General features: G+C 42.6%; 2 protein-coding genes across 2 annotated transcripts in view; one reads left to right on the plus strand and one right to left on the minus strand.

Moving 5' to 3' along the window:
- si:ch211-106n13.3 (vWFA and Collagen domain-containing protein) overlaps nt 1-2,538 on the minus strand; it is a 25,645-nt gene extending 23,107 nt beyond the window's left edge. Inside the window, exons 1-6 of the mRNA XM_052476914.1 lie at nt 2,379-2,538; nt 1,991-2,112; nt 1,242-1,802; nt 929-1,091; nt 439-670; nt 94-267 (exon numbers count right to left, since the gene is read on the minus strand). Coding sequence (XP_052332874.1) covers nt 94-267; nt 439-670; nt 929-1,091; nt 1,242-1,802; nt 1,991-2,084 — 1,224 coding nt within the window. The 5' untranslated portion in view covers nt 2,085-2,112; nt 2,379-2,538. The remainder of the gene's footprint in view (nt 1-93; nt 268-438; nt 671-928; nt 1,092-1,241; nt 1,803-1,990; nt 2,113-2,378) is intronic.
- Nucleotides 2,499-21,156, plus strand: LOC118402531 (zinc finger CCHC domain-containing protein 2-like). The gene is made up of 11 exons (XM_052477353.1): nt 2,499-2,508; nt 6,104-6,315; nt 6,420-6,530; nt 8,751-8,865; nt 9,370-9,440; nt 12,837-12,908; nt 13,622-13,710; nt 17,695-17,719; nt 17,978-18,113; nt 18,228-18,341; nt 18,558-21,156. Exons 1-11 carry the CDS (start codon nt 2,499-2,501, stop codon nt 19,925-19,927), a joined length of 2,325 nt encoding a protein of 774 aa, XP_052333313.1. The 3' UTR covers nt 19,928-21,156.
- Nucleotides 21,157-21,841: the final 685 nt, after the last annotated feature.

The raw sequence follows: 21,841 nt of genomic DNA on the forward strand, positions 1-21,841 counted from the left end.
ATAGAAGCTCCCTTAAAATGAAAGCAAACCATTATTTATAAATTTTTGGTTGTTGCATTTCTTTAAGTTTCCACAACACCCATTGTTACTCACAGGAACAGTTGCTTCCATCTTGACCTTCTTGGCGACCTGTATCTTTCCTTTGATGTAGATGGGAAATACAGGTTCTAGTAGCTGCTCCTCTATCTGCATGTCGTCCAGGTAACAGATGATACGTCTGGGTTTAACAAGCAGCTTCAACTGGTGCCACTCTGAGTCAAAGAGTTTCTGTAGAAAAAGTTAAACTTGCTGAGTAGGTAACTACTATTTCAAAACATAAAGAACTGGTTTCCCCAGACATATTTAACATGCGTTTTAGTCCAGCACTAGGATTAATATGTGTCCAGGAAACCAGTCCAAAGGTGTTGGGGGTCGTTATGTCAGTGTGTTTCTATAGACCTTAATTCCTCTGTCATTGAAAATGACACACTGTTCTTTCTTGTTGACACTTGTGGTTGTGCTGGTGAAGATGACAGACTTGTCCAATCCATTGAGGGTCACAGCGAACTGTTTCAGCCCGTCCTGAGAGAGCACTCTGATCAGGTCCAACTTCAAATGGTTGGTGGGGCTCTTCAGGCGTAGAGTGGCCACAAACACATAGGAGGGAGGCAGACCCTCGGGGAAGATGGCCCTGGAGGATCAATAAAAATGGGTTATACTGTATGTAGAAGTGTGTTACAGAAATCTTATGTGAGCTTAAGGAGTTTACTGTCAGAGTGTGTGTGTGTGTGTGTGTGTGTGTGTGTGTGTGTGTGTGTGTGTGTGTGTGTGTGTGTGTGTGTGTGTGTGTGTGTGTGTGTGTGTGTGTGTGTGTGTGTGTGTGTGTGTGTGTGTGTGTGTGTGTGTGTGTGTGTGTGTGTGTGTGTGTGTAAACGGTCGGTCCCCCTACCTGGTGCTGTCGGTGAGGTCCAGTCGGGGGCTAAGCAAGTAGGAAGTCTCTGACATCAGCGAGCCCTGGACTTTCTTTGCTTTCATGTCGATCTGCATTCTGGACAGCAGCTCAAATCCCTTTACATTGGCTGTTCCAGGGATCTGCATTGGGCACACAGACTCTGAGAGAGAGACAGACAGACGTAGAGAGCAAGTCAGTTTAGACCACAGTTATTTCATCTTGGAGGTTTATGACACATGCACTGTGTATTATGGAAATGTCTCAAAATAAGCTATCTAAGCTATCATTAGCCTCAGGATCCCAGACTCACCCTCACACAGCTTCTGCTCCATGGCGTCTCGGATGTTAGCGATAGAGCTGTAGTCCTCAGCGTAGAGAACATATGTAGAGGGGGGATTGTTGGCCATGGACACCAGTTCGGTGTTGGTGATCTCGTTGCCCACGCCCACAGCGAACAGGATAATATTCTGGGCCTTGGCTTCCACGGCCGCGTCCACCACGTCGTCCTGGCTACGGCCATCTGTCAGCACCACAGCAATGCGGTTCCTGGCAGGCTGTGTGCGGTTGGAGGACGGGAAGACGTGCTGCGTGGCAAATTTGATGGCCCTGCCCGTCTGGGTGTTGCCCCCCAGGTACCCGATGGTGTTGATGGCGCTGACCAGTTCCTGGCTGCTCAGGTGTTTGCCCAGCGGAATCTCCAGACGGGGCGTGTCGCTGTACTGGACCACGCCCACCTGGGTGTGACGGGAGCTCACGTCAAAGCCTCTGGTGATATTGACCAGCCATCGTTTGGCCAAGTCAAAGTCTGGAGTGCCCACGCTGGAGGAACCGTCGATTATGTAAACCAGGTCGTTTGATGCTGTGCTACAGCCTGGAATCAAGGAAAGAAGAAATCTTACCCACCTCGCTGGCTAACGACATCAAAACCAGTCTTTATAAATATGTATTAATATGACAATATTGACATTATAGGCCTGTGTACAGTAGTAATATTAGTTAGAAATTGCAGGCACAATGTTAATCATTATCATTAATTGCAATACATAAAAATGTATTTACCCGCTTGAACGTCAACATCTTCCACTAAATGATCTCCCCTCAGATGTGGAAGGAACATCCATGTTAATACGGATCCTAATATCCATTTCTTCATTGTTGATCAACAGTACTGCAAAGTTCTCCTTGAATTAAATGAAGATGGAGGATACAAACTAAATGGCAAAATACATATTTTAGTAAATATGTAATAAGCTAGCAAAACATGATTAAGCCAATAATAGCAAAACATGTCAAAATGACTTTCAAAGTCCTATGCGATAAATTAATGTTATACCCAAAACTGCACATTATTTGTACATGTTTTGCAGGAATATCCATTTGACTTTTGCCCATTACTCCAGTACATTTTTAAGAGAAACTTTAACAATTGTTAAGACAGTTATCTTACCTTCACTCTTTACTCATCAGCTGCCAATATACCACTCATCAATGTAAATGCAAACAGTCCTGCAGTAACACAGCGCGTCTAGATTTACTGAAACAGGCTACTTACTCCCTGCTGTACAAGATGACAGGCTGTAACATAGCTAGCAGACATGAATAGATGTTCCTGGAAGCCTTTTTATACCAAACCAAACTGTGACGTGGACCTGAGAGTTCTCAATGAGAACCTAGTGGCTTTGGGTTGGGATGTGGATTATAGGGGAGTGGTTACACCCAGCCTCTGAAGCATGCTTGTCTGCAGCCACCTGAGAGAGGGACTGTAGCGTCAAATCTGTTGCTGAAATCATATGCTGCTTTATAGGTCAAATATACTTTCTTGTTTATCTGGTTCCATTTTGTGGAACAGACGGTCAAAAGCCCTTGCTGCTCAATCCAAAGCTCCCATTGTACATTGTGGTAGTTTAGCAGACACTCTTATCCAGAGCGACTTGGAAATGCTTTTTGGGGGATTCAGTTCATTTGCATGGCAAAGAGGGACTTTGGAATTAATTGCAATTCATCTGATCACTCTTCATCACATTCTGGAGTATATGCAAATTGCCATCATACAAACTGAGGCAGCAGACTTGGTGAAAATTAATATTTGTGTCATTTTCAAAACTTTTGGCCAAGACTGTACATATGGACGAGCAATGTCAGAGCAATACGGACTAAGATACAGTACACTAGTATAGAAAACAGTATATAGACATGAGATGAGTAATGCCAGTATGTAAACATTAAGTGACTAAGATACAGTAGAATAGTATAGAATACAGCATATACATATGAGTTGAGTAATGCCAGATATGTAAACATTATTAAAGTGAGTAGTGTTCCATTCCTTAAAGTGGCATGTGATTCTTAGTCTATACCAATTGATCACATTTTGGCTGAAATTTGTGAGTTACCTGGTAGTGTTTCATAACGCATTTATTCAAGACAAGAGTAGGTCTATACAGTGTTTGGTGTAATCTACTGAAGCAAACTACAGGGCCTGGTGGATTGTAATGAAATACTGCCATCTGTCGACAAAGATAAGAAAACTCATACAGAATAATTACAACCCAATTTATTTACATGACCTTTATCTGAGATATTGAATGTGAAAACTACATTGTGAGCAATATTGTGTGAATATATTTCAGTGAACTGCGCGTTTAACAGTTTCATGCCACATATAGCAAATATAATTAAATAAAATGTTATAGAACGGAATAATAATGTATTGAAACATTTATTTAAAAAAAAAACATGTTGTTAGCGTTCATGAGCGAATATAACTCGGGTGCAATGAGTTATCACCATTATCACCAGCTAATGAAAGTTGGGAGGGGTCAGCGATGCAATTTCGAGTGGTATAGTCATGAGCGCTCGTAAATATTACCGTTCTCCTAAACAGCAGGATATTGTTGGCAGCACGATCGCTGATTTTTGTTAAAACATTTTTTTTAAAGAGTCCCCCTGCAAAGACATGCTAGACTGGCAATAACAAATTTATTTTTTTACTTTCTAAAGAAATGCTGATATAAATAATACTTTTTATATTGTATGTCAAATTACCCATTTATTTGTTCAAAGGTGATTGCAGCCACCTTTGAAAAACGTCATTGATAATTTGATATTGTATTAATTTATACCAGAATTTCTTTAGAAAGTTTACACCAATACTGGTATGTTGACAGCTATCTTGTAAGCTATATTTAAATAAATATACGTTTAATAAAATACAATTATATGTCATTGAAATAACTCAATAGAGCCTGCAAAACTTAAATGAGTCACTTGTGCTGGGCATTGGGTTTAATACAATGTGCTGGTGACTCATTACTCCACCCACTCCATTCACTGCAATAGAATGTATATAGAATTACATATTTGTTTATAGAGAAAAATAATAATTCGTTGCAGCGGTAAAAGTGGGGTTGGGAATAATCAGTAGTATGGTCTGTAGAGTCCATATATGGTTTTATTTCTTGGGCAACTGATGTCTAAATAGCCAGCAGTACTTTTCACTCCACTCATTCCATTGGTCCCATGGTGTATTGCATTAGGACCAATGGTATGGCTGGAGTAGAAAGTGCTGCTGGGTATTTAGACCTCAGTCCCATAAGAAATGACACCATCTATAGATTCCATAGACCCAACTGAGTGATCCCAACGCCACTTTTACCTTGGCACATAGAATTGTTTTTCTCTATAAGCCTATATGTAATTTATAGGCCTGTAATGTATTGCATTGCAGTGAATGGAACTGGTGGAGGAGAAAGTGCTATTGGGCATTTAGACCTCAGTCCCCCAAGTAATAACACCACATATAGTAGATTCTACAGATCCTACTGAGTATTTCCAAAACCACTTTTACCTCAGCACATAGAATAGTTCTCTCTACAGCCCAATGTTGTGAACATAACAATATGAACATTGTATTTTCGATAGTGATCTTAAATGTTTTTAGAAGCATATTTGTAAATGCTTCCATAAAGTAATTATTGCATTTGCTTATAAGCACAATAAAAACAGACATTGATAAAAATGTAATATATAATGTGCTGGCTCCATGTTTCATGAGCTGAAATAAAATATCCCAGAAATGTTCCATACGCACAAAAAGGTGACTTCCCTCAAATTGTATGGACAAATTAGTTTACATCCCTGTTAGTGAGCATTTTATCCTTTGTTAAGATAATCCATCCAGCTGATATGCCTGGCATATCAAGAAGCTGATTAAACAGCATGATCATTACACAGGTGCACCTTGTGCTGGGTACAATAAAAGGCCACTCTAAAATGTGCAGTTTGGGGTAACACAATGCCACAAATCAATTCAAATTGTATTTGTCACATGCGCCAAATACAACAGTTTACCTTACAGTGAAATTATTACTTACAAGCCCTTAACCAACAATTATTTTAGAAGTTAAGAAAAACAGGAGCGTGCAAATTGGCATAATGACTGCAGGAATGTCCACCAGAACTGTTGCCAGAGAATTGAACGTTCATTCCTCTACCATAAGCGGCCTCCAAGTTCGTTTTAGATCATTTGGCAGTACATCCAACCGGCCTCACAACCGCAGACCACGTATTACCATGCCAGCCCAGGACCTCCACATCCGGCTTCTTCACCTGTGGGATTGTCAGACGCGGAGGCAGGTGGGTGCTCAGGAGTATTTCTGTAATAAAGCCCTTTTTGTAGGGAAAAACGAATTCTGATTGGATGCAGCTGGCTCCCCAGTGGGTCAGCCTGCCCCACCTATGGCTGTGCCCCTGCCCAGTCATGTGAAATCCATAGATTAGGTCCTAATTCCTTTATTTCAATTGACTGATTTCCTTATATGAACTGTAACTCAGTAATATCTTTGAAATTGTTGCATATTGTTTATATTTTTTATCAGTATAATGAGCTACATTGTAATGTTTAGAAATGAGGGCCTTTAATCTGAAGGTTTTCAATAAAGTACACCGTGACGTCATCGTTTATGCTGCTGGCAGAATACTGAAAGATTATGTAAAGTTCTGACACATTTGAATGAATTGATAATTGCTAACAAGTCCTGCCGAAAAGTTGATCATGCTGAGAATGAAGATTCCCATTCGAACGGCGGAAGGAGACCATACCGTCGAAGACGAGCAGGAAAATACCGATTGCAGCAGTCACACTATTGATTCGGTTCCATATTGTGGTGTGAGGTTCAAAAATTCAAACGGGGGAGTCATATCGCCAGTGGCAAATTGACAAGAAGGCCGTGTTTGAGTGGTTCGGCTTGCACCTCAGCCCAGCGAAGCGGATAGAGTTTATGTACGGACTACTTCATATGTGTCAACCACTTGAGATTCGCTTTTTGGGATCATGTCTTGAGGATCTTGCACGGAAAGATGTCCACGTTTTCCGGGACTTTATTTAGAGTTTATAGTCTCCGGGTTACGGCGTATTCCCGTGATTGACTGAAGTGCAGCTCGAGAGTGGAATTTAAGGTGGCTTCCTCATTTTACCACGTCTTCTTAGATTAGCTTCTTACCTACCTCACTCCTTATGGTCACAGGGCAGGTGAAAGTAGCTAACTCCTCTCATTGGCTTCCACCACATTTACTATCCAGTGTCATTAGATCATTACAGGTGAGGAAACGACAAGAAAGCCAGTGAAGGCACTGGTACTGTGATGAGATGAGATGCATCCCCTGGGGGCCTCAATAAGACTTTCTCGAGAGTTACTTTGACAAGAAGTATTATTAAACCACCCCTTTTTCTAAAATGTTACTGGCCACCTTAGCCATAGGAATGAACAGATGACGTTTTAATCAAAGTCTATATAGAATCAAATATTCTCAATTTCAGCCATCTTAGTTTAGATGGCATAATGTAGCAATTTATTTCTGGTAAATTGGGGCCAAATAATTGATGTAGGAATATGCTGTAATAACATGTACTGTGAATAGGCTTGTGGGGTCAGTAAAGAGGTTCAAACCTTTCATGCCAAGTAGTAATGCAAAGCACTGTTTCATTTCCAAGAACAGTCTTGAATGCCATGGCCATATGACTACAGACTACAGACTACAGACTGTGTTCATTGCGCTGTCACAAAAGGACAGACACCATAGACTTTGAATGAAGATCACTTTCTCAATTTGCCTTTAGGGCAATTCCACATTAATGAAATTATGCTGAGACTCTGATTTTTCAATTTAAAATGTATGCCAAACCAAAAACATTGATTTCAAAGTTTCACAAACCATACAACTCTATGCGCAATGACTAATTTGAACAATTTACACAGTAAAACGAACAAAAACATTTACTGGGAAACTGTGCAGATGCAAAGTTTGTTTACAGAATTGCAGTAAAATTTCCCTCTGTTATTCTGTTACCAAAGTTTGTATCACAGTTCTTTCTGTAACTGTGTTTTTGTAAAATGGTCAGTGGAAATTGTCAAAAGTAGTCCTTGTGTGTTGTATGGTTGGCTAAACGTTGAAATCAATGGTGTTGGTTTGGTATACATTTTAAAGTGAAACATCTGACTCTGTAATTCCGTTACCATGGAATTGCCCCTTGTGCACCAGGAGAATAGAGAGAGAGAGTTTATCTGGCTTTAGCAGACATTCTGGCCATGGCTACTGTGTCTTCTGTCATCTTGTCCACAGCAGCTAGCTACAGTAGCCTATATGAATGGGAACACCCAGCATTCTTGTTTATGATTGCATTGTGATCTAACTTTGCATTGTGTTGGCGAAACCTCTCTCTCTCTCTCTCTCTCTGTGATCCAGTGAAAAAGCCAAGCGTTTTAATGAGACACACCCTCTTGCTCATGTCTGGCTGGCTGACTGCTCTCTTACAGGGGCATTCTGTAATTCCGTCTTTTTATTTATCCGTTATTTTACCAGGTAAATTGACTGAGAAGACATTCTCATTTGCAGCAACGACCTGGGGAATAGTTACAGAGGAGAGGGGGACGAATGATCCAATTGTAAACTGTCTCTCCACATAATGGCTTGTCTTGGCTGGCTCTCAGCATAATAACTTGTCTCATTCAGACAGTTAGTTAGCCTACACTTTCCTGTGGATTGGCAGTATTTCTAATCCAAATGGAGATGATTTATGAATAGAAATGAAACTGAAAAGAGAGTTATTCTCAAAGCATGCTGTTAATGGAATTTCTAAATTCCTATATGGTTTATAGCCAAAATAAATTTCACACTCTCTCTAGTTCATTAATGAGGTGTAAGTTCATTAATTATGCATGAAGTAGATCGAGACCAGTCTTAAAAGCCAGGTAAGAGCGTTTAATTCCAGAGAGTACTAACCACATACACATATTTCCACAGGTTATAAACAGAAAATGACATCATCAGTTTCCCACACTCTCTCCGATTCTCACAATAGCCCAGTGTTTTTCAGGTCCAGAGATGTCTTCTACTCCTCTCATAAACCAGACATTCCAATCTGTCTAAAATATATCTTCTCCTCCACAAATGGTACATCAAGGACCATTCTTATCTGTCAGAAAAGATACATCATCTCTCTCCCTTAAACTGCCCGCAAGGTACAGACAATTAATTTGTTTTCCTTACATTTTCAGTAACAGCTTAACCAAGAGCCCATAGTATTAGAATAAATGGTTCTAATTAGAAATGTATACATAATTAATCATTTCAACTATAATTTCCTCCAACACATGCGGAGAGGAGAAAATTAGTATTTGTTCCAGTTGTTCAGTGCTGTAAGGGGGCAGTTGTTTGAAAGGTATTTGACTGTACTTGTGCAGGTGACATTGCAACTTGATTGGGGGAGAAAGCACAAATGCATACTAAACCATCAATCTCGTCACTTTCCTGGTTGCAGCAGAAGCAGCATGCCCTTCGAAGGGAGGATCTCAGCCCCAGGAGCACTGACATGGGTCAGTCGGCCTGCTGTATTCCCAATCGGCTCCCCAACAGGACATCATCCCAGAGAGAAGGTAGTCTCAATCCGGTTTGTCATTGTGTCCTCTGAGGACTCTCATTCCCATGTTGAGAGGAGTGTTCAAAGCAAGATGTATTTTATCCTAGTGCATTTGAGGTGAAACGAGACCCAAACTATCAGATATGATACAATAGACAGGATATATTTTAAATGATCTGTATTTTCTGTTCTACACATTTTTGTCATGGGGCAAAGAGACACATTTGCAAAATGTTTGTTTTTAAAGCAAATTTCCTGCAAAAAAATGTTTTTTTTTGTTCATGCAATATTTTATGCCCCATTGGCAATCTGTAGCTCAGGACCCCAAAATGTCAGTTTTATAGCTATTCTCATGCTATTTTACACATTTTGCCATGAGGCTGAGAGAATATTTTGCAGGTCGTTTTAAAGATAATTTCTATTGCTTATGATATGTTAATATACTATCTGGGGAGGGGAGTGCAGGGGAACAGCAATTAATTGCTCAAAAAAATAACCCTGGTCTTCTCTCTTCTTGCAGAAGTTCACATGGACAAGATTGTGCTAAAGACGATATCTTGGAACCGAGTAAACAGTGAATACGGTATTGAGGTATGTACTGTAGGTTCATGTTTGGACTCTGTGCCTTGGTATGTTATTTTCCTGTGTATTTTATTCTTATACATTTTGAGGCATACCTGCTGAAGGATCTAGATATACTTTATTTTTTATTAGGTGCATGTATGGTGGGCCACCAGATTACTTCGTGCTTCCTCCCATTCAAATGATGGCACTGACAAAACGTTTGTCCTGAGCTTCAGATTGTTCATGCAATATTGTATTTTTTTTCTCTGTAAATCATGCAACGTTCTCTTACAACATCTGGACAGGCAGAGTTCTAAGACTTTGCCTGTCCCTTAATCAATTGGCCCAGCGTCGTCCGCATTAGGGTTTGGCCGGGATAGGCCGTCATTGTAAATCAGAAATTGTTCTTAACTGACTTGCTTAGTTAAATAAAGGTCAAATAAAAATCAACAGTCAGGACTGTATGGCCAGGCATCATTATGACAGGCAGGACTGTGCTGAGGATGAGAGCAAGACAGAGAGCCAGGTTAAATAGGACAGCAGGAAGGATTGCGCCCTCCTAATCGCATGCTGTCCTCCGTTGCATGAGAACACAATCTGGTGGAAATATGTCCTAGCTCGTTTGCCACTCCAAAACATCTGCCGTGACTGTTTTTACAAGCCTGCGGCGGCAACATATCAGCCTGTAAAAACGTACGGTCTTCAATTTAGACTAGAGGGTTGAAGGACTTGAGGTTAGCTCCAGGATTTTACAGCACTGAGATGATAAGAGGGGTCATCTTGACTGCTTTCGCTCAGATAGCCGTAGTAGTAATAAAATAGACCAACATCTGACCAAGGTTGTCCTTATCTGTGGACTAGTCATGTAGCTTGTTGAGTAGCTAGAACAAACTATACGGTTCAAATCAGATCTGCGTTATGTGGATAGCAAGATGGGCTGTAATTGAGACGTCTGAATAACATCAGTTAAAGGAAAAGGACACAAACTATATTTTGGTATTTGTTTCATTTGTCCATTTTTGCATGTCACCAATCAAGTCTAAGATGTATGACTTTCAAAATACAGAAATGATCCCTGTATGATGCATTTTGTGTCGTGATGCAAAATAATCATTCATTAAATTTTTCTGCTTAGTCTGCTCTACAGAGACAGTGGTATTGAGTGTGCACTAGTGTGACCTGTGTGGAGGTGTCACTGATATGAATGTCTAGGCTAGATGATGATGGCCTATCTATGATGGATGGGCTGAAAGAAGTGAGGGATTTTTATATTTCCCTTGGTCTATGGGAAAGACATGTCTCAGTCGAGGGGATTGTGTCCAACAGGGCATAGATAGAACCGTGGTAGGGAAGTAGAAGGGTTTAATATGTTATTGAACCCTACTGTCTTAAAGCCTACTTGAAAATGATGCAGTTAAGAGGCACTGTGTTAGAAATCAACTGCCACGCTCTTGGCTGAAATGTGGAAGGGGACAGTGATAGCATGTTGTTGCCAGCCAGTGCTAGAAACACACACTAGAGAGGGGGGTGGCTTGCTGGGCACTGCCATCTGCTCCGCTGGGCATGGTGTATTAGTATGTTAAAGAGACGGGACCATGATCTTCAGCACAGGATGCACGTCACTCTGCCTGCCCTAGATGTCCAGGCTACTCTTCGTTGTGTTGTGAGAGTAGCCTGTACAACTAGGGCTGTGCTGAGGCCTACAGAGTTTTGTGTAAAACAATGCTGTGAGAGGTAGCCTAGGCTTAGTCTGTTTACTATGCCTCGGCTACCTCTCACGGTGCGTGCCACTGGCGATGTACAGCACTTTGCCGGACATGCTAGCTGTTTTCGGCGGCACATCATCACTTCAAACGCATTCCGTCGTGGTGTTATCGGTTGGCCTACTACTACTGGTAGTACCGGTAAAATGTAAGTTATGAATCATAAATCACCTGACACATTTTGATTTCATCAATCATTTTGAGTTCAAGTTGGTTGTCCAAAATACTATCAGCTTGCACTACATATTTCCTGATGAATGTCCTGATCTCTGGCCAGTCAATTGGTTAAATTACATTGTTGTTTCGTCTCTTAATCGCTTCTAATAGATCTGAAAATGATACAATAACCATTCATTCAACCGACTGTTTGTTTATAATGAGGGACGTCCCACGTTTTAACCTGGACACACAAATAGTAGGAATTTGCGCTGACTTCAGCCATGACTGCATGAGAGAGAAATGAAACCTCTGCATGTCGCCTGCAGGTGGGAGTGTGTGTTTCACTGTCCAATCCCAGGTTTGAACATGATCTGAGGCTGTTCGGTCTCTTGGGCATCAACTTGGGAAAGCCTCAAGGGAGAGCAGACAGTGCATTATAAACAAAGAGCCGCATATATTGGCCAAAAAATAACACATCTGATATATATATTTATTTTTTCGGTGTGTAGAGAAAAGTGAGGTGGGGCATCCGACAAATTAAACTTTGTCCGGCCTTACTGTTCTGGCTTGTTAAATTTGACGAAGAGCAACAGATTTGTCATATCCCACTTCAAGTTGTGAGTGCTTTTGCATTCACCTTTGTCAGATCAGGGATCATGATGAAGATGGAATAGGGTGCTGTTTGGGGACTCCACTCAGCCATTTGAACTGTTTCCCCTAGAATTTAGCGAGGGGGGTCTGGGAGTACCAAAACATTTTTGAGGCCCTTGTTGGCTGCAAAGACATTTAGCTTCTTTTTTTTAAGCGAATTTCTTGCAATTATACACATTTTTCCATGGGGCAAAAATGAAAAAAAATTTGAAGATTCACTATGCAGAAATCCCTCAGCCATTTCCTGGTTGCTAAAATTCTAATAGTTTGCCTGATTTCTGTTTATTTGATTAAACAAGCAAGTATAGTGTAGAGAATCATTGTACCATCTAAACTGCTGGGAAATATATTTTCCATAGCCAAAAATATTGTTACTCTGTGATGGACAGGGTAGAGTAGAGACTGCCAGTCTGTGAAAGAGCTGTTTTTAAATTGACACAATACCTCTTAGCAAAGGTGTCAGCTAGAGATTACATGCAGGAGCTTGTAGGGATTTGTAGTTTTGCATAGTCTACTTTGATGCTAATTAGTATTTCCAAATCTGAGAGTAAATAGAGACGACTACATTGATAAAAGTGACCTTGTCTGAGAGATTTACACGCTTATGAAAAAGTCGTGCCAAGGTAAGCCTACATGAAACACAGACTTTACTTTAAGTGGTTCTAAAATCCACTATGGGAAAAATGTATGATTGGAGCCACTTCCATATTTGACCGCTAGGTTATATGGGTATTATGACTCATACAGTGGTACTCTATTGCATCATGCTGTCAAAAGCAATGTATCGGATGTGTGTTTAGTAAAGCATACTTATGAGGTGATGTTGTCTCCTTCTCTTCCCCTCTTCTAGGTCCAGTGGTCTGACTCAACATGGACCAGAGTGACCAAGACTCACCATGAGCTGGGCGACTTCCTGTCCAAGGTACAAGAGAAAAAACACATCCCCATCAATAGATTATAGGCCTAGAATATACTGGATTTAATGTCAGGAGAAATGATGTCAGGAGAAATGAAATCATAAGGTGAATGCACCAATTTGTAAGTCGCTCTGGATAAGAGCGTCTGCTAAATGACTTAAATGTTAATGTAAATGTAAATCACACACTCCTCCATTTGTACAGAGAGGTCTCTAAATGTTGTCTTATAAAGGTCAACCCAGATGCTGTTTTTACTTTCCAAATGTTGTCATGTGTTTTCTAGTCACTGAATGCTCTGTGTGCCGGCTAATAGGACTAATGCTAATACTGTGACTTTCTGTATTCAAATGTATTTCTTCGTCTAGCTTTATGTATACCCCTTAATGTTGTATGTAAACATCATGAATATACAGTGGCAAAAAAAAGTATGTGATCCCTGGAAATACCTGCATTTCTGCATAAATTGGTCTAACATTTGATCTGGTCACAACAATAGACAAACAGTCTGTTTAAACTAATAACTCACAAATAATCATATGTTTTCATGTCTTTATTGAACACACCGTGTAAACACACAGTGCAGGGTGGGAAAAGTATGTGAACCCTTGGATTTAATAACTGGTTGACCCGCCTTTTGGTAGCAAGTGTTCACGTGCTTTTTCTTGCCACTGTATGAAGGTATATGATAACCGCTCATGATTCCCTGAACCCCATACAGAGGTCAACTGAGCCCTTTGATAACGGCCTGGTAAGGTTACTGGCCCAGGGATACCAGTATGAGCCCAGGGACCTGGAGAGGACACTACAGTGAGTTCCCCTCTTTGTTTGATCAGCACAAAGCGTAATTGGAAATCTCAACAGGGTTTTTATACTGTCAATACAAAAATATACACTGCTCAAAAACATAAAGGGAACACTACAATAACACATCCTAGATCTGAATGAATGAAATATTCTTATTAAATACTTTTTTCTTTACATAGTTGAATGTGCTGACAACAAAATCACACACAAATTATCAATGTAAATCAAATTTATCAACCCATGGAGGTCTGGATTTGGAGTCACACTCAAAATTAAAGTGGAAAACCACACTCCAGGCTGATCCAACTTAGATGTAATGTCCTTAAAACAAGTCAAAATGAGGCTCAATAGTGTGTGTGGCCTCCATGTGTCTGTGTGACCTCCCTACAATGCCTGGGCTCCTGATGAGGTGGCGGATGGTCTCCTGAGGGATCTCCTCCCAGACCTGGACTAAAGCATCCGCCAACTCCTGGACAGTCTGTGGTGCAACATGGCATTGGTGGATGGAGCGAGACATGATTTCCCAGATGTGCTCAATTGGATTCAGGTCTGGGGAACGGGCAGGCCAGTCCATAGCATCAATGCCTTCCTCTTCCAGGAACTGCTGACACACTCCAGCCAAATGAGGTCTAGCATTGTCTTGCATTAGGAGGAACCCAGGGCCAACCGCACCAGCATATGGTCTCACAAGGTGTCTGAGGATCTCATCTCGGTACCTAATGGCAGTCAGGCTACCTCTGGCGAGCACATGGAGGGCTGTGCGGCCCCCCAAAGAAATGCCACCCCACACCATGACTGACCCACCGCCAAACCTGTCATGCTGGAGGATGTTGCAGGCAGCAGAACGTTCTCCACGGCGTCTCCAGACTCTGTCACGTGCTCAGTGTGAATCTGCTTTCATCTGTGAAGAGCACAGGGCACCAGTGGTGAATTTGCCAATCTTGGTGTTCTCTGGCAAATGCCAAACGTCCTGCACGGTGTTGGGCTGTAAGCACAACCCCCACCTGTGGACGTCGGGCCCTCATACCACCCTCATGGAGTCTGTTTCTGACCGTTTGAGCAGACACATGCACATTTGTGGCCTGCTGGAGGTCATTTTCCAGGGCTCTGGCAGTGCTCCTCCTGCTCCTCCTTGCACAAAGGCGGAGGTAGCGGTCCTGCTGCTGGGTTGTTGCCCTCCTATGGCCTCCTCCACGTCTCCTGATGTATTGGCCTGTCTCCTGGTAGCGCCTCCATGCTCTGGACACTACACTGACAGACACAGCAAACCTTCTTGCCACAGCTCGCATTGATGTGCCACCCTGGATGAGCTGCACTACCTGAGCCACTTGTGTGTTGAATCAGTGTTGAATCAAGTGTAGTTTTTTTGTACCAATTCATAAACCATGTGCCATGGAATTGGTACATCAAATCTCCTCCCATATATTTTGCAACCTGTATGGTGCAGCTGTCAACAGTTTTGTCCTCAGATGAAACTGGTATATTTTTCTATTTATGCCAATTCCTTTCAGCCAATTTGTATCTTTAATATATGGCAGGCAAACACGTTCCCTAGCTTCTCCCTTGTCCACTTGCCTCGTCCATTGTTGTGGTCGTGCTGCAATCAGTTAGTTGTAAGTTTGTAACTGCATATGTGACATAACTCCTCCATTTCTATTCATAATGTCATTAATAAATATAATACCATGAAATAATGTTTTTGTTATTAATCAATATATTTGAGTTTAACCATAACATTTGTTGTAATATTTGTTATATCTTTTCTGGAGGATAAAACTGAAATTGTAACCAGCTTTGTATGGCTTGTTTAAGAAAGGCCGATACCTTAAGCAAAATTTCATTTTCAATTAGTTGGAAATGAGAAATTAATCTGTATGAGAGCAAAAAAGCCATTTTGAACAAAGGATGAGCTTTTCTTAATAATCTACTGGAGAACCATTTTGCGTTTAAGTATAACTTATGTATGAGTGAAGCTTTAACAGAGAGGTTTAAAGCTTTTAGTATTTAATCATTTTAACCCCCTAAACTCATATTCATTATGCAAATAGGCATGTTTAATTTTGTCTGGCTTAGCATTCCAAAAATAATGAAATATGTTTTGCTCATATGATTTTAAAAACAAATCCTCTGGAGTAGGCAATGCCACAGTAAACTGTGACAGGACCAAATAGTTTATTAATGGAATTATCCATAAATAGGCAAGTATTTACCTCTCCATGGTTGCAAAGTCTCTCTATGTCTGCAAGCTTTCTATTGAAATGAATTGTGGTAAGTTCATTTATCATTTGAGATGTGAAAACCAAGTATGATACTTGAAGCTCAAGCACTTTCCTGTTACCTTTTGTACATGTTGCTTTACTCTGAAGCCTCAATATTGTGCAGAAAGTAGAGTAGTCTACCCTCTAGTTATTGTCACCAACGCTTCCATAAGCTCCAGTGTTGTCAGTTATGGTGAAGAACCTCCGGCTTCACATATGTCAGAACCATAGAACCCAGGCAATGATATCTAGGTCAATGGTGAGGATGTCATTACCAGAGGGATTCGCTGGCCATCCTTTACAGATATGGATGGGATCACTTTTTCCACCCTTCCTCTCCCATTCAAGCCCCACCAGCACTTTGACTTCCCACTCGAAGTGTACTATAACCATACCTTGCTGTTTGATGTACTAGTATACAGCAGGTGATTGTACACATGAAATTTCGATTTCCAAGTCACCTTCTCTCCTTCTATCCCCCCCCCTCTCTACACTGTGACCGGGAGCTGTTTCTGTCAGCCCCAGCAGCCTTCAGGCAGAGACGAGAGGTCTGCAGGTTCCTCCTCCCCCACTGCAGCCACTGTAAGTGTCTGTGCCCCTGTCTCAGCCTTCAGGGAGGTGAGATATCATATGCTCCACTGACCTTTACAGGAATGCATGTCTACATCAACAATCCACATGATTGGTTAGGGATACCTTGGGACTCGGAGCACAATTACCCCTCTCTCTTCTCAAATAATTTGTATGTGGATTGATCTGGTCAGTTCCTAATGACTAATCGTACCAATGAACATCTTCTCAGTCATCCTAACTCCATATTTTTCACTTCCTTTGACAGCGCCCTGAACCATGTTTCAGTAGTGCTACCAGGGGACATGTTTAAATCCTCCAGAAATAAGATGCGCACTGCTTGGTGGCAAGCTTTGAGAATAAACCCAGCTTCACAGAGAACACTTCTCAGCATAGCTGCAGGGCCAGGAGGCTGTTTTACCACATGAAACCCCAGCCATTATAAATTGACTTAGTGAAATTATTATTGAGAAAGTTTCCTCAAGCATCCATTGCTGGTTGGTTTCACACAGCTGCATCAAATTGACCACAGAAATCCATAAACCAAGAGTGTATTTCTTTTGTTAGAGACGTGGAATAGCTGTGATGTTGTGTAGGCAGGAGGTCTCGTCGCTCATTCCCTAATATCTCACCATCCGGTCTCGCCTACCCAGATAACACAGTACCTCCTGGAAAGACCTGTAAGGCACCTGAGCACTTTAAAGAAGACTGCACTGAGCCATCCAGTCAGGACCATGGTGTGTGTGCTGTATGGTATTAGTTATATTGTCTTTAGGCAGAGTAATGATTTATTTAGCATGTCTATCATTCTTTGTGGGGTTGAAATGACACCGTATTTGTAAATGGCTATTTCATAGAGACAGATATTTGTTGCCTGTCGTTGAAGTTCACTAGTACTTCTCTCTCGTCATTCTCCTCTCCCTCACCAGACATAGGTTCTCACCACCTAAGGCATCAGACGGCGTGCAGCAGCAAGAGGCTAGGCCAGGGGTAAGAGCTCTATCTGTTCAGTCCAAGACTTGTGACCTTGTGTCTGATGCACTGATGGGTTATACTAAGAGGATCCGTGCTTTCACTTTACAGCACACTGATGACAAAGAGCAGCCAGAGTGAGAGCCAGAGGCCTGCTGTTCACGCAGAGCACAATGGAGTGATGGAGGAGGAAACCAGGCAACCCACATCAGGTCAGTCACACTGGCCTCTCCTTTCTATCTCTGGCCTGGCCATTAGAAACGCTGGTAGGTTGGCGGTGGAGGACTGTCTATGTCCAATCAAATCAAATCAAATGTATTTATATAGCCCTTCGTACATCAGCTGATATCTCAAAGTGCTGTACAGAAACTATGTGCTGTATACTGCTGACTGGCATTTGTTATTTTTTTAGTTTCGATAATACTCATTTGAATCTGTTTAGGGTGTTAAAAGACCTCCTCTCTCTTCAGAACACAGATGAGAAATGGGCTTTCACTCCAGAAAAAAAGAGCAGAAGAAGACCTGGTGGAAGGAGAAGTGATGGGGCTAAAGGCTACATCCCCAGCAGCTTCATCAGACCACAGTCAACACACATGACCAGACAGGGTGCCAGTAACAGGAAGTAACCAATGGGTGTGGCAATAGCCACCCTATTTGTTTTCCAGCTTAACAATTAACATTATAACAACATGTATGTTGTGTGTTCCTTTACCACTGTAGAGCCGGTCCAGAACAGGTATGGAGACACGTGGTCCGATAGCTCCAGTACTCCCTCCAGTCCCCAGCATGAGGCACATGAGAGCCTGGATAATGAGGACCTGGAGGACGAGAGAGGTGAGTGGCCCCTCTAAACCCTGTCTGCCCCCCTCTCTTTTCTGTCTGGAACTCATGGGGTTTAATCCTAGTCCTAAATAGCACTTTCATTGGAGATTCTCCATTTTAGTCAAGGACAAGGCTTTAACTGGTTCTGGGAAACCGGACCATGACATCGGAGTCTTTAGTGCTGTTGAAACTCAAGATGTCTTTTTAATGATAGCTTCTCTCCCCCAGACACTGCCGAGAGTTACTCAGACCACTCCGTCCAGGAGAAGAAGGCGAGTGATCACAGCAGAGGGGAAGTTGTAGCTACTGTACACGCTATAGTCCCTGTCCCCTACAGAGAAGAGACATCCTACACTGGCAGTCCCCTGAGTGTACACACTCTATCAATGACGGTCCAGAATGGGCGAACCATGCCAGACAGGACGGTCATGGTCACTCCACAGCCGGGGGACGGTTCACCAGCAGATGGGGCACTGACTGGGACCACCTCCGTGGTTCCTCAGGAGTCCATCCCAAGCCAAGCTTCCCTGGGAGACCCTGAGAGGCAGAGGCACGTGTCTGCCCCCCTGAGCTCACCTCAGCTAGCCAATGCAGGATCCAGCATGTACCTAAACCCCCAGTGTTATATGACCCCTACCAGCCCAGAGAGTAGAAGCACTAACCCCCATCACCAGCCCCCAATGAGCGCCATCAGTGTCATCCCCCTGACCTTCCACGTGTGCCCCCTGAGGCCAGCATACACCAGCACTGACCCAGCCTCCACCGCCACCCTACCCCTAGCAGCCTCTCTCCCTGACCCTAGCACCAGGACTCAAGCCCTGGCTGCGCCCACCAGCATACCCACCCCTACCTCCGTGACACCCTCCTCAGTGGCCACTGTCACCCCAGCTGCAATCAGCCAGGTTCAGGCCACTCTGCCCCCAGCCATCCCCACTCACACCCCCGGCCCCGTGGCCAGCCCAGCCCTGACCCTCATCCACAGCACGGCCCAGGGAGATGGTGCCTCTTGCAGCAGCTCTTGGGTGGCAGCAGGGCAGGCCCAGACCCAGCAGCAGGCCCTCCCTCCACAGCAACAGCAGATGAGCTGCAATTCCTGTGGTTGCCGTGGCAGCTGTGGTAATAGCCACTCTACCAGCCCCAACTTCTCCTTCCCTCCCCAGCTGAGGCGCCAGGTCTTCAGCAATGCCCACCTCCCTCTCTTCCACCTCCCATCCATGTGCAGCACTGGATATCCCAGCCACCGCTGCCAGGTCCAACACCAGAGCAACGCCACCACCCAGCTACCTTTCTACTCCCCTCCACCTCACACGGCCAACCCCACCTCCACGCCACCTCCACGCCACTCCCACCACATGCTGGCCACCCAGGCTGGTTACAACCTGCAGCAGATGGCAGCTGCTCCCTTCAACAGCTTCTACACGCCCATGTTCTCCTCGTTGGGACTGGGACTGGGCACGGGCACGATGAAGAGCAGTGCCAATGTCTCTTGCTATAACTGTGGGCTAAGCGGGCATTATGCCCAGGACTGCAAACAGCCCTCCATGGACGCCGGGCAGCAAGGTAATATTGGCCAGGCTAGTGGCAGAGAGAGGAGGTGAAGTCTCTCAGAGATTCCTCATCCTTAGTTTCAGCATAGGAAGGCAAAGCTTTATTTGGTAACCTGTTTGTTTTTTTGTCCACTGTGTTTTGCACTGTCCGACATTTTCACGTCTGAAGCTGGATTGTCTGAATGAGCTCTATTAAATACCCAGGCCAAGTGTTAAAACATGTTTTGATAGGACTGACTCTGAATCTGAAAGACTAGCATAGACTATGGACATCACATTTCTTTAGGTTACTTGTTAGGCACGCGACACTGACACACTCCTTTCGGCTGAAGTACATGGCCCCCCCACTTCTTTGAAGCAGACCAAACTGACTGACATGAGGGGACCAAGGCAATGCTTTGTTTCTCACTACAGTAAAGATTCCAGAAAATGTTTGTGGGTTGAGTTTTTCACCAATTGTATTACTTTGCAAATATCCAGACTTGTTTCTCAGCAGAGAATGGAATCCTGTATCATTCTCAGACTTTTCAGAGGACGGTGGTATTTTTCCCTGGAGACGAGTACAAGACAGGCTCACGTTTCCAGACTAGTCTATTACTTTAAAGAAAGAGAACCACGTCTTTTAAATGGTGTGGTGGTAAACTTGCATTTAATAAGGATTAATGGATTGACTGAAGGTTGTTATACACATTTCAAAGCAGGTCTTTTTAGTACTTTTCAATTAGTTTCTTACTTTTTTGTATTATCTCATAAGTGTTCAAAATGCAAGATACAGTTTCAAAGCAGCTAGTCGTTAACCAGCTAATTTTCATTTTATTCATGTGAGAACAAAATATGTGAAGAACCTAACGCTCTTATTTTTTGGGGATTGTGATAAAGCGGAGAAAAGATGCATGGTTTATAAGATAAAGTATGTATGACATAATTAGGTTTTTGACAGAATATGCTGACTGTACCATAAATACCCTGTATTTGATTTGTTTTACAAGCTAATGGTATTCCATTGGAGGGACATTTTGTACGAAAAAATGTGTTTTATTGCCGTTTGTTACCACTTGATATAATGTGAAGTGTGTATTAAATCAATCATGTCTCATTCATGATGTTAATGCTGCTGTTTGGTTTGTTTCCTGGGGGCAAAAATGCACTCATTTGTGTGTATGTGGGTGGGTCATGTCCCCAATGCTCTCAGGCAATGAGAGGACTCTTGTGGTTGTATCCCTTTAGAGTCTCTCCTCTAGGAAGAGATTTATTGAGGTCCAAATCAACCCCCCCACCACTAGCCACTTTGGAAATCTGAATGCATTGGATAGATTAAATCAATGGTGAAAGCTTTACCTGAGCTTGCCTTCTGATAAGCCAAGTGGAACTCCTGCCATATTGCCTTCACCTATACAATACTTCCTGATCTAAGGTTAGAGTTTTGGATTGGGCTACAGAATCAACGGTCCCTTGTCCTACCGCCATGCATGTACTGTACCTATTGAATGTGTGTCTCCGGCCTGTTTGTGTAGACGTGTCCAGCTCTTTGTTGCCAGAACGTGCCATATTCCTCCTTTCTCATGCAGCAAGGAGGTTGTATTATGCATGCAAGTGTATATTTGTGCACAGCAGTAAGGGGCTCACTTCACACACATACCTTACCTGTATGATTGACGACTATACAGAATAACTTCTGTATTAGAAAAAAGGTAACACGGTTGTTTGTGGGTTTTGAAAGCCACTCGTCTTTCACTGTTCGTTGAGGTGGATTGTTTTGTGTTTTCCACACACAGGCAAAAAATCTGTAAACTATTTGAAATTACATTTGGGTAAAATCACTGTTTTATAAAGTGGAACTTATCCTCTGTTTTTGTGTTAGCAGCTTTTCAGGGTTTTTTAAGCATTTTGTATTGGATTTCTAGTCTAATTTCTAGAGGCCTAGTTGTTGACTTTATTTTAATGAATATCTTTATTTTGATAAAG

The sequence above is a fragment of the Oncorhynchus keta genome, chromosome 23 (genome assembly GCF_023373465.1).
Source record: "Oncorhynchus keta strain PuntledgeMale-10-30-2019 chromosome 23, Oket_V2, whole genome shotgun sequence".
NCBI classification, from domain to species: Eukaryota; Metazoa; Chordata; class Actinopteri; order Salmoniformes; family Salmonidae; genus Oncorhynchus; species Oncorhynchus keta.